The 13,838-nt window shown below is 38.0% G+C and overlaps 1 protein-coding gene across 2 annotated transcripts in view; it reads left to right on the forward strand.

Annotated features, from left to right (window-relative positions):
* Positions 1-13,838, forward strand: part of LARGE1 (LARGE xylosyl- and glucuronyltransferase 1) — a 279,750-nt gene that overhangs the window by 100,779 nt on the left and 165,133 nt on the right. Inside the window, exon 1 of one of the 2 annotated variants that reach the window (XM_048933516.1) lies at positions 9,289-9,362. The exons of the other annotated variant lie outside the window; for it this stretch is intronic. Within the exon in view, the coding sequence (XP_048789473.1) occupies positions 9,359-9,362 (4 nt within the window). The 5' untranslated portion in view covers positions 9,289-9,358. Of the gene's footprint in view, positions 1-9,288; positions 9,363-13,838 lie in introns of those variants that run through there. 2 annotated transcript variants of the gene reach the window in all.

Genomic DNA, 13,838 nt, shown 5'->3' on the forward strand with positions numbered 1-13,838 from the left:
GCAAAACTGAAAGAAATTTCCAGATGTCACATTTATTTAGATTTTTGTGTGTGTGATCACTGGGGCTCTTTTATCTTTCTTGCATTGCATGCTTATCTATTTTCATGTTTTCATGTAAAAGGCTCTTTTCTGATAAATGATGAAGGAAAAAAGCAAATATAAAGAAATTCAACATTAAAAATCTTCTTTATCTGGTTTTCCTACTTTTGCTGTATCTTACCACATCCCAGCCTGTCACTCTGCCATGCTCTATTGCTCACTTGTGCTCTCATTCATACTCCTGGCTTTTCTTTCATGTTTATGCTTGATTACCCTCTATTCCTTTCAGCCTCACTCATGCAAAATCCTGTTTCTATTTTCTGCTTGCAGTTGCACTGGCTCACACTTCTCTCACACTTACTCCTTCCTCCGTGTTTTCACCCCTCTCACCCCTTTAAGCTTTCTGGGTTGCGCTTCTTATTGTGCTTCATTACACTCTGGCTCTCTACCGTACTTGTTCAATTTTCTCTATTTTATCTGAATTCCTGGGGGTATATTTGCAATGCTGCCTAGTGGGAATAAGGACTGCTATGCTAGTATACCTCTAATAGCTTTTATGTTTCTCAATCAACACCAGTGATGATGTAATCAGAAAATTTTACCCATTGCTAGTGAGTTTCCTTCCACGTGTGCATCGTTAATTTTCTTTCTCTCTTTAAGCAGATATATACAAAATCCAATTTGGTTCTACTTTTTAAAATTGATTTTCACTGGCAAAACAATTTTATCGTGGAAATACAAAGCAAAGGAACATTGTACAGTGAGTTTACAATGTGTCCTGTGCTAAACTGCATAAGATTCTGGAAATGGAGCTAAAAGAGAAGAATTTTGCATCCTCCTTTCCAATAGCAGGCTATATGCATCATGGCTCAATCATTCTTTTCTGTACAATAGTGATACTTTAGAATGGAGAAGTCATGCAAGCAGCTGTATATGGCTCACCTATATCTTATGCTGTATATTCTACTGTTGGAACACCTGCTTAGCTATGGTTAGCATAAAAACCTCACTGATTGTAGTTTCTGTTATTGTATTGGGAATCCATCTTAAATGATAATTAATTATCCTCTTCATGAGTAAATTTCTCCTGGGCAGCTTAGCTTCCTGACCTTTTTATATAATTTTCAATTCTGCTGTACCGTTGGATTGGGTTTATAGGCTCAGACTTATATACTGACTAGGAGCATTAATATTTAGGGCTTCCTCTGAATAGAATATGATTCCACATCTTATCACCCAAGATTAACTAGGTAAGTACAACATTTTCAGGTAGTTGAAAATTTCTTCAGAAATCCATGCCCTGCTTCTTTTTAGTTGGTATCCATAATTTAGCACACTGGACTAGTGCCTCTTAGAGATAGTGTTGATGTCGAGGAATGTTTGTACTTACAGTTTAGCTAGTTGCTAGACAAATCTAGCATTATTTTACTCTGACTGATGCTATGAAGAAATAACAGGCAAGATATGAGTTTCTTTTCCAAAGAGAAGCATCTCTGTGTCTTGTTAGGTCATTTACACTAGAACGTTGGACTTGGGAGGTAGAGGAAATGAGACACTGGTAGGGGGAGGTTGAGATGGTGTATAATAATGACTAGGAAAGCAATCCACTCGTTTTGTTAGAGTATCAAATTCAGAGTTTGCCTACATCTAATTTAAAAGCACAGTTGGGGCACTACTGTTGCATATCCAATAGCTTCACTTCTTCTAGTTCAGTGGCAGTGTGAATATGTTGGGATTCCTTGTGCAACCAGAGCTGATACAGCCTCACTGTGTTCAGTGTCTGAACTAGTTAATGAAAGCATTTCTGGTGTGTTTGCACTCACAGCTGCTATAATAACCCATCACAGCAGTTAGGAGATAACTGCTAGCTGTTGAGGCTGGAAGGGAGCTGGAGATCAGAGGAGGAGAATGGAAGCCCATTAAACCACTGGTCCATCCAGTCATGTCCCATCAGTCAGCTAACATGAGCTTTCTTCCAGTTAGGGAAGTTTGAATTTGCTGCCAGTGAGCACAGTGAGGTGAGTTTCCCTCCTGTCTCCTAGTTCCTGCTGTCAGACATCTGCAAAGCCCCAGGGAGAAGATTTAGTGGAATTCCCAAATTATTTATTAGAAATTACTGGAGTAGTTACTGCTAGTAATTGGTGTTATTTTGATGCTTACTTTGATGCTTGTGTTGGGAAATCTGAACAGCGATTTGATTTAGAAGATACTAAAAGAACTAAATGTTCTTTTAGACATTGAGATGACATTAGTGGGTGTCATAGAGTTAACTAGATCAATCTATGCCCGTGACGGGGGGGCAGTAGCCCTGTGGGCCCCCCGGCCCCCAAAAATGGGAAGGAAAAGGGAAAAGGGATAGAGTAACAGCTAGCCCACATACCTGCAGATATGTCCATTTATTCTGCCTTTAGTGTCAGAAAAAAATCTTTTTAAATGATGGAGGTTTTAAGAGTGTTTCAAACACTCTTAAAAAGAAAAGTGTTTGAAACACTTTTTACTGTGGAAGCAAGTGTTGAGATGGAGGAGAGGTGTTATTCTTTGTCCCTAACACTTTTGTTTGAGTCTTGGGTTGTTTGAATTGCAGATAAGGCAAAGTGCGTGTTACCTGGGGAGAAGTGAGCAATTTGGGCTTGATGAATGTCAAGTGAGACTACTGTGTGGGTGTCATGCCACAGCTGCAAACAGGGAGATGCAGTGTACATGTAGAAATCCACCCTAGATGCACTGCATGTGAAGTGGCAGAAAGACGTAGCCCACTGCCAGCCTGAGAACTGGTTTGGTTAGAGTGGGAATTCTCCCTGCTGCTTTACTGCAGAACCAGTGTGGATCCCTGTCTTTTCCCAAGAGCCATGCAAGCACTCTTCTGGGTCTTCTTCCATGATGCTACAGCTAAAAACTGGCATGGGCTGAGGTTACAGACGGAGATGACTGATGAGTGTGTACTGCCAGCTGAGGTGTTCACAGTCGATATCTGTGAAAACTTTTCGGTGTTTTTTTTTTTTTTTTTTTTAATTTATTTATTTCCAAGTCTGTATCATCAAATAAGCATAGAGCTTTTGAAAGGGAATGAGTTATCAGCTCACTGGAGGCAATGAAGGGAGACAGATTTTGCTGCATAAATCAAAGTGGACCTCTCAATTTTCTTGAAATTTATCAGGAAAGAAAATTCAGTACTTTATTTTAAAACAGTTCAATTCATTTCTTTAATGAGTATTTGAAAATCTTTAACCTTCAAGAGCAATTATTCTCTAAGACTTATCCATTCTTTCCATTTTGGAAAGATGGATACTTAACTGAGCTTCAGGCTTCTTGGTGAGGCTCAGTCTGAAGCTGACAAATGTTTCCTCTGACAATTTAAAGGGTTTTTTTCTTTTAATTGAGTTTTTAAAAGAATGGACATGCCTTTAAAAATTAGCAAGACAAAGCGATGCATAACTGTCATGAATGGATTAAATTCACCCATAAGAAAGCTTCCTTACGTCCCCATTTTTCACTATCAGAAAAATAAATAAAGATTATATCTTGCTATGTCTGTATGAACAGAAAACCCCTCTGTTTGCTTAGCCTGTAAAATAAGAAAATCTAATAGTGAAATGGCAAAAATTGGCAGAAGGAGAAAGAATGGATATAATTCCTATAATTCCTCAGACTTCTAAATGTTTTAATCACTTTCGGCCTTCAAAGACTTCATAGAATTTAATTTGACTGATGGAGTCTCTTTGGCTAGAAAAAATATCATTTACAGTATTGTCAATCCCAAATGTCCTAATATCCTGAGTTCTGGATCACAAAATTCATGACATTGAATTTTTAATTTTATTTCTAAAGCAACTCTGCATCTGTTCTCCTAAAAATAAAAACCCTCATTAGTTGCCATTTGGGTTATGAATTATTAGATTGGAATTTATAACTAGATAACAACTTCAGGCTTCGCTTTCGCATTGTATGGAACAAGAAATCTACTTACTTTAAAAAAGAAAACTAAAGACTCTTTTCTCATTGACAGTCCAAATGTGCATTCACATTAATGGTGATTGTCTAATCTAAGCAGAGCATGGGCTTGTCATCTCAATTTTGCTTAATTTTGTTCTTTGCTCTTATCATACAGTCCTAAGAATGATGAGATTTGTTGACTAAAGTATTAGTTGGGACATGCATCTTCTTTGCCAGTTCACTGTCCTTCATACCTACGGCATGAGAGTCCAGAGTGCTGCATCTCTCTAACTCCCAAATGAGCTGAGAAAGCATTAGTTTCAGATGTAGATCTAGGGAGCGGCAATTAGGAAATTACGCGATAACCCACACAGGTTTAACATCTGCACTCCAATGTCCAGATACCAGTGGGTGTCGTGAGGGCACGTGGGAGCTCAATATACTCCATGAAACTTGGCCATGAGTATTTGTGGCAATTGCTTATTTATTTCTAAAAAAATTATGAAATATCTGCTTCCTCTCCTTACAGGTGGCTTTCCAAGTAAAAATGTGGCAAGAGACACTTGGGAGTGGACAGTAGGAAACATGTTAGGCTAGACCTCAAGTAGAGTGGTGCAGTAGAATATCCACAGTTGGAGTGAACCCAGAATTATCATTGAGTCCAGCTCCTATGTGCTGATGTACAGTTTTTATCGTGGAAAAACACAGTGTAGGTGAAGCCTTGGCCAAATCATCAGGCCTGTGTCCCTAAAGACATTTGTTAGATGGCTAACATTCAGTCAGAGACAGGCTTAAATCAACAGGATAAGTATCAGGTGTTTGGTTGGAGGCAGTGCCTTGGCCATGGAGCAGCAGCCATCTGTGCTCCCAGCTGCAATTCCTTACAGGTCTCTGGTCACAGCCTTATGTATTTGGCTTAGATGCAAAGGGTTAAGCTGCATATGAGATTCAGGACTGAGTAAGTACTTTTCCCAGGTCACTTTGGCCAGGATTTAGGGTTCTTCCATCTTTTCTTAAAGTTGTGAGTTGCTTGCTGAAATCACTCTGGCCTCCATTCTTAGCTCTCCAGCTTCCCACAACTCCACAGGCCTCAGGTGATGACAGTTCTTTGATTGCTTCTGTTCTCTGCCTGTGATCTTTGTCTCTTGATTAAAAAGCTACAACCTAGTTCAAATCGTTTTATACAGCTTTACAAGCACTTGGATGAACTTACACAGCCTTTGACACACAGGAAGTCAGATAAAATCTAATCTTCTCCACATTAGGGCAAAGCTGTGTCCCTGTCTGCACTAGAGAAGGCAGCACGTTGCATAGTATAACCTATCCTCCAACACCTTAGATTAAATGCAACCGTCTGCCTTGTTCATATGTGACAGTGTCACAACGTGACCTCATCCAGCACCCAGAGGTGCAAGAGTTGCAGGAAGCTGCAATTCATGTGGCTTTGGACCTCTCCATTCGTGCCTCAGCTGTCTCACCTTTCACATTGTAGTCTGGATTTTAAGCCTACACCATGTCCATCAGTTGACATACCTTATTCCATTCTTGATATAGACTAGGGACATACAACTTATGCTTTCACTAGATTTAAGCCTTCAGTTTCAAAAATTTTTTATAAGGCCTTTCTTGCATTCACATGCATGTTTCTTTTTTTTTCATCCACTTGCACTTTTCCAGTTGTCCCTCAGATCAGCGGCCATTATTGTAATGCAAACAAAACCAAGATACTGTAATGATGGTTCTAGTGGAGGTCTTCCATGGCACTCTACTGTTTCTTAATGGCATAAACAAAATACATAATGAAAAGTCAAGTTGGAAAATGATCTGGCTCACTAAAGCATGATTTTGTGATGAAATTGTCCTGAAAGGTGGCTCAAGCTTGGCTGGATCAGGTTGTACAGTGAAGACCTGCAATCTTCACAAGCATCACACAGTAGATAGCATATAGCCTGTTTCTGAAAGGAGTTTTAATGAAGTTTGAAAATGTGCTCTTCTCAGGACCTGTTATAAAACTTGATGGAGCTTATACAGTTCAGTCAACTCATATCTCACTCTTCTTTTTTACGAGGTAGACAGGCTGATCCCTTTACATTGTGGGGCAATATCTCCAGTCTTAAAATCATTTTCTGTCTCTTTTCTGAACCCTCTCCCGATTTTCAACTTGCTTTTAGAAATGCTTGTAACAGAAGTTGTAATGGTATGAAGTATCATTCTTGTCAGTTCTACGTACAGACCTACACATATTTCTCTCCTCCTACTCTTTCCTCACCCATGTATACTTCCAAAACCTCATTACTTCCACACTGTCAGAACTTCAGATCTTGACAGTCCTTCTCAATTATTTGCTCATCTGGGTTCTTAAGTCCCTTCCATGATTGCTGTTTTCCAAAAATAAAAATAAAAATTTTAGTCTACACATATGGTTTCAAAGGTAGAGCTTTTTGGGTGGACTGCCTTTGGTCTTTGTGGGACAGGGTTGCCCTGTCTTTAGCATGATTTACACTCAAATTTGTGTCATAAGTACAGTTCTTCATTATTATTATTTCCAAAGCATCAATTAAATACTGAGAAGGAATCAGCTATTTACTTTTGAAGTCGCAGAAGTTAATCCTGATCCAGTGATTGATACTTGTTTCTTGCAATGTGCTTAGGTAGTAGTTTCTAGAATAAGATGTCCTGAAATTGTAACTTTCCAAAAGGAAGTTTTGTTATGAGGTCAGACACCTTGCAGATGCTTTAATCTGTCTGCACAGTAATGTATTTGCACAGCAGTCTTTATTTGCCAACTCAAAGCCTGATAAAAATGAAAATCAGTCTGATCAGAGCTGGTCGATATTCAAAAAGAATAAAAAAGGCTAAATGTCTTTAATTACATTCCCATCAATTAATTTTCTGTCTACTAATGTTTCTGTTAACTTTTTCATTACTTTAAGTGCACTTAATACATTTGGCATTGGTGTACCAGCCCAAGAGTCATCATGATCATTCTCTTTCTCCCTTTTGTGTACTGGCACAAAATAAGTACTCAAGTCAGTAAAACAGCATGCCCTTCCTGATAGGAATTAAGTAGTGTTCTTGGCTGTTTGTGGACAAATTCCATCCTTTATGTTTGAACACAGTCATTCCCTGAATGTTTAATGTGGCCACTGGTTAAAATATATTCTGCTTTATTTTCTTTCAAATAAAAATCAAGTTCTGAAATTTGTCTTCAGTGCATCTATCTGTTATGGACAGTCATGGTTCTTACTGTATTCAAAATTGACAAAACTTCTACATTTCTTAATAATGAAAGGGGTCAAATTCAGTTAAACTCCAAATGATTCGATTTTCCAAGCAGTGCTTTCCAATCCATATTTCTCCACTACTTTGTCTTCTTCCCCAATCAGTATATTAACTACTTTCACTCTTTCAGTTATATTTGAGAAGCTTTACTTAAGGTATACCATTCTAGCTTGAATCATCTTTCTTGAAGGCCCCTTTGACTGAAGCCCCATTGTAAGCCCGCGTTGGAACGTCAAGGGTGGAATTTGCAAAGAAGGGTATTGCATGACAAAAAATGGAATGCATGTGTCTTTGCTCAATAGGACTAAAGTGGCGCTTCCAACTATGCAACATAATGAGGCTTCAGAGGGAAAAATTACAGACTCTTTCTAATCTTGTCTTTCCAACTCTCCATATGTCTGTTTTGTTAATGCGCAGCTTTAAAACTTGCAGCTATCACTGATAACTCAGTGGCTGATATATAATTTTTATAGCTCTTAAAATAAATAAACCACACAAATGTGGAGAAGATGACTGGAATACCTTCAGGCTGTGTTACATGAACTGTTTTTTCTTCCTTTTATAGCTCTGGAATGCATACTCCCGACTCCTCTGCTCACTGTGTTGTTAGGATTCCTCTTCAAAAGCGAAACAGAATATCTTTATAAGAAATAGGTGCTATTTGTTGTTGTCAAGTCACTCTTTCAACACCTAATAGGTCAGTCTTCTCGAGACTAGGATCTTTTAACTGAATTTTAGCTTGTAAATCCCTTTGTTCTTCTTGTTCCCTACAGACAGACACCATCTGGACATCATTATGTTATAGTTGTGAAGAGCCCAATATCTTTGTTAGGATTATAGTATTAGTCTGACTTTTAAATAATGTGAAAAGGACATCTTCTCATTACCATTTATATTGTTTCTTCCCTTTTTTCCTTGTTGTAACAAATAATATTCAACCATAAAGTTTACGTGCAGTAGATTTTTGAAATTCAGCCTGACCAGTTTGGTGCCATGAGGAGCAGCAGCAGATTAGTACATGGGTTCGCACACCCTAAACCTTGGCATTCTTATGCTTTTGGATTCCTCTTCAAAATTCCAGAAATGTGGTCCTCTTGGCAGTGAAGATCACTGAAGCCTAAATAAGTTAACTAATTTAGAGCCCAATCAACAGAATCACTAATAAAGGGTATTTCTAATATAGCGTGCAGAATGACATAGTTATGGTCTTCTTCATGACCAAGGCCACAGAATACTTTTAGTGCCTTCTGCAGAAATTGTTCTTCATTTTATTTCATTTTTTTTTACAGGCCAACATTTGATATTGATCTTAACTAATTTTTCCAATGCTTAATTATTTTTTCTGCTCAAAATTTGAGCAGAATCAAATTTGTATCTGTCATGCATTTTTGAAATGCAGTTTTCAGCTGCTGGTTCTCACATTCTCTTACAGTTGGAAGAATCTTCTTGGAAGGAGTTTTAATTTTTTTCTTAAGTACTTAAAGATACAGGGAAATTGCCTATTAACTCCTGCTTATCTGAATAAGTTTCTGTCCTTCAGCAGTTCACTCTGAAATACATTCTTTAGCATTTGGGCCACTCTGCAGCTCTTCTTATACGATCACAAGAAAAGAACACTGTTCCATGTTCATGGATATATATTTTATAAATAGAATGTATTTATGTATTTGTACAAGTATTGAAGTGTCAAGAATTAAAATTGATACTGGCTCCACCCCTTCTGGTCATTCAGGTACACTGTATCCACCTGAGCTCTCCTGGTTTGGCCCTGCATTCCTACCACGTGCTCAATCACTGCTTTAAGCTGTGACTTAGCATTTCCACTGCACCTTGCAAATAGTATTCAAGCACTATTTAAACATAACAGGAAGTATATTCATTCCTGTATGGGAACTGCTGAATCACAGCCTGAACCTCTGATTGATCACCTGAGGTGAGCAATGAGTCAGCCATGAGAGCACAGGTGAAGACAATTCACCTGTGCTGCCAGAAGGTGTGGAGCCTTGCTGCACCTCTCCTAGACCCATTTAAGAGCTGACTACTACTGGGTAAGGATCTCTTCTGGAGATCTACCCCACTAGAGTTTCATTAGTGAGCCTGGGATATGGGTAAGTGTCCTATTTATTCTCATTTTGTTATTGTTATCTGCTTTGCCTAACTTTCTTCTTTGTTCTATAATTACCGCATCTTAATATTCATTGATTATACAATTCCATATTCATATTTTTGAAATTCTGTCTTTTTTGAGCAAGTCACATGTTGAATTGAAGGTTAAATTACTTATTTGTTTGGAAGCATCTTTTGTGGCAAGGAGGATGAGTTACATACAAAGGAATAACTGAAATGCTGCACAGATTGTAACAGGATAGGGGATAAAACAGTGTATTTCACACATTCACTGTCTTCTTAGATTTTATTTTCTGTGAGTTGGCGACTTCAAAATGACATAACTGGAAAACTTCACACACACGCACACAAAGAATACTATCTTTCACCGGGGGAAGTGACCATGGTGTGCTGAAGGAAAGATCCATGTTTGAGGGGATGTTAGGTATGTAAACCTGATGTTGTGTGGGAGCAGCCACTTCTCAAAATGTTTTGTATTTTCAGACTGCCCTGAGAAGGGGATCTTATTTCTGCAGGAGATCAATGGAAGTGTTTGGTTGGTATACAGTAAAAAAGGATCTGGAATTGAATTTCAGTACAAGAAAAGACTTTGGTGTATTGTTATAATTGTTAATTTAAATGTACAAAAGCCAAGGACTTCAGTGTTATAGCAGCTGTGGGAAACATAAGTCAGTAATGTTTTGCGTACACTTCAGGGCATAAATTTCCTAGCTTAAACAGTAATGTGAAACAGTGCATATGTACCAGAGGCAAGAGTAATGGGTACTGTGGGAACCATGTATGACTTTGAATTTCTGGACTTATTCAGAACTGAAGCTGTTGTCCCTCTAAATACATAGGGTACAGAGTGAAATACATCCTCTTCTGAAATACAAGCTCCTGATTCTGCTTAAGCCTAACTTCTTACATAAATTCAAGCATGCTGGTAACCATGCTGCCTGCTTTCACTTCTTCCTCATGGGTTGTGTGCACAGTGTTCCAGGCTTAATGACTGGCTTCCTAGAAAAAATATAAGCTAAGAAATGAAAATGAACACATCATGCAAAATGGACAGAGCCCTGTAGAAATTTTGGTCTGTGTGTAAGTTGCAGTACTGATGCAGTGTCTAGAAATGGATAAATGTGTCTTGAAAAACTGTGCATTCCTAGGGTAACTAACTGGGGAGCTCTGATAGTCGTTCTTAGATGTGAAACTATGAGATGGAGACCATGAGAATCTCTGGTTCATGGCTTGGTGAGTAAGGGGCAAGAGTTTGCAGCAAAATGTCAGGTGTGGGTGTGAGATAGAGGATTCTTCCAAACTGGATATTTTTGTTTCTTACTAATAGTTAATTCTGGCTGAGGATCCAGTTAGTCCCTTTAGTGCTGCCTAAGATTCTTTGTGGCCTGTTGATTGTCTAGTGTTTATGTCCATCCTGTTACACATGCAAGGCAGTTGTTTGCTCTGCTCACAGTTATTTGTAATAAAAGGTAATAGATTTTGTGCTTTCCACTCTTTAACCTGCTATTTATCCCTTTGCTGCTCAGAGGATATGCACTGTAAAGTAATCTGTGTCCACTTGATAGATTTATTTTCCGTTAAGTGTTAGGTCTACATATTCTTGCTTTCATTTCTGACATACTTACTGTGCCAGTTTATAAATACACAGAATTGACTTCTATTTTATTCTAATCCTTTAAATCAGCCTAAACTGTAGAAATTATGTATGCTTTTTAAAACATGCACTGCCTGAAAACAAATGGGCATCCCCTTATGCCTTTTTTGACCTTCCTTCTGGTACTTGTTTTATTGTGAAACTTCTAAGAACACACCAGAGTAGGAAGATGTAGAGCGCTTAGTCTGGCCTCTTTGCCTATATTTAGTAAATGTGGTGATTAAAGAAGCAGCTGTGACTGCACGTTGTTGGGTTGTTTGTTTTTTTTTTCCCATATCTATTTTTGTGGCTTTGCAAAGAGCAAGAGACAGCAGCACAAAATCTGAAGTTACACCATGAGAGTCAGTGGGTTAGGATTTCTTCCAGAGCACCTTGATGGTGACGAGGAAGGTTTATTTACTGTTATTTTTAAAACTTTAGAAAGCTAAATTTCAGTCTTTCTTTACCTTTAGGGAGGTTAAGTGTATTTTTACAATCATTTAAAAGCTGAGATCATGCATAACTCCATTATGACAGTTGAGAACATCACCATGTGTTGTGAAACTCATGATCATAAATTTTAGTTGCTTTGCTATTGTTTTCTGTTATGACAGTTTATTATAATCTGGTTCTCCTGAGTAATTGGTAGTGGCTGACACGTGGACTGGTGCATTTCTTCCTACTTTTCAGTACACCACAAAATGAAACTTCATGCATTGCTCCTAAGGAAGCTTCCAAGGGTCTTCTCTGCATGCTTCAAAAGGTACTAATCAAAATCTTAGACTTAAGAGGAAAAAAAAAAAAGCTGTGTTCATGCTACCTACTTGCCTTCAACACCAGAGCCCACGAGAGCAATGAACTGTTCAGACCATCTGCTGTCTGGGTAGCTTTCTGTAGCATTGCTAGAAAGAGGAAAGTGTGATGCCTGAATGTCGTAGTCCATAGGTGAGCGGTCTGAAATGGCTACTGGTAGTCATAGGCCTCTTTAGCACTCCAACAAGTGCTGAGTACCATAAGGGAAAACTTGCCTGCTGGCCTTGTAGCACACTTCTTTCCCTCCTTCACAGCAACCAAGAGAGATGGATAAAGCTAGAAGTGAGATGTTACATGTCCATCAGTATATCCAGAACACTGGATGAGGTCTCCTACTGTTCAATGGCCTCTTCCTTCCTTCACTGGCATGCCTAATGGTACTTTGACCATGGTGTAGCTGGCTTTCAAAGCCTGGAGTAGAAGATGCAAAGTGAAGAAGTGGTGAAGCTATCTGTCTGTTTTATAGCAACTGCAACAGCTGTATGGCAATGTGCTTTTCTTTGGCAGCCGCCAGCAGCAATGCAATTAGTTGCCAAGACAATTGGCAGCAGATGGCTTTGTCCAATAGTGCCATGAAATTCATTTAAGCTAAAAAGATGGAGTATTGTGCTTGTAGCTGATTCATTACAAGAAAATGAGACTCCTTGTATTCTGATTTTTGTAAGTAGTGAATTTGCAATTACAGCTGAGATTCCAAACACTTTGTATCCTCTCTACATGGCCTACCACTATGAACGTGCAAAAGTGAGAGAAGTTTGGTTGGTTTTTTTCAGTGTTATCAAAGGAATGTGATCTATATTTACTCCAGCTGCTTAGACAGCTTTTTAAAGCAGACTAACTAAGAACACTTTGGACCTTCCTGATGTGTTTTCTTCTCTGGTTGTACTTCCAAATTTTTATTTTGGCATCTGACCCCATAATCACAACAATATTGCATTGCAATATCTGAATGAAATTACATGAAAACTGTAACTTTTTTAATATATAATTTTTACTGCAAAGTAGTGTGTACCTGATGTAGTCCCTCTTCAAGCTCTATTTTCTGTTCAGTAACCAAAATTCTAGTATACTGCTAGTTTTCAACTTCATGAGAAAATCAATAAAAGAATAATATAGAAGACATCCAGTTTATACTGCTTTGATGCTAACCTTAGCCTTTAAGGAATTTAGTATCTCTATACAGTTCATTTTGTTTATAAAATAGATTTGTTTACATAATAATAAAAAAATGCCTGAAAACCACGGTATTTCTCTAGCAAGACTAGTCTTCCTGCCTACCACTCATGTGTATGCCTGAAGTCTGACAGACTATCAGTATATATACCTATTTTTTCTGATAGTTGCTTTTGCTTTAAATGCCTTCACACATTAATGTGATTGTCTGATCACATTTTTTTTAACTGAAGTAAAAATGGCAGCCTTCACACTTCCAAATGAAAGCTTTAAAAAAGGTATTCTAAAAGCTCAAAAAAATGCTAAGTGAAATTTGCAACTTGAAGAAAAAGCAAACCCATTATTTTGGCTATCTAATAATTTTCTAAGTGCTCAGACTAAATACTTAATGTAAATACTAACACTAGATGTAAATGTAATGTTAAATGTTGAGAAAGCTGAAACAGCCAGAGCATTTTGTATATCTTTTCATTTCATGTCAGAATTTAAATATTGACATGAATGCATATTAATGGCAATCCTGTTTTGAGAGTCTTGCAGTCAACTTGTTTTGACTAGGAATAACACTTTTCAGTTCTACCTTAGTGAGAGAGGCGGTAGGGAAATAGACTACATGGCAGCCTCACAACTATCTGAGAGATTTAGTGGCAGTCAATTTAATCTTATAACTAATGCGAACCATTCTGAAAATCTCACTCTAATTCCCAAATAGATACGTGCTGAATTTCTGGTGGTTCAAAAATCTGATTTGCAAAGTTGAAAGAAAGGAAGGTGATGAAGGAATCTTACATACCTCAGTGGCAGAACCAATGTCTTTTGTAAGAGAACTGAAGTGGTA

This window comes from Lagopus muta, chromosome 1 (assembly GCF_023343835.1).
Source record: "Lagopus muta isolate bLagMut1 chromosome 1, bLagMut1 primary, whole genome shotgun sequence".
In the NCBI taxonomy this organism is placed as follows: domain Eukaryota; kingdom Metazoa; phylum Chordata; class Aves; order Galliformes; family Phasianidae; genus Lagopus; species Lagopus muta.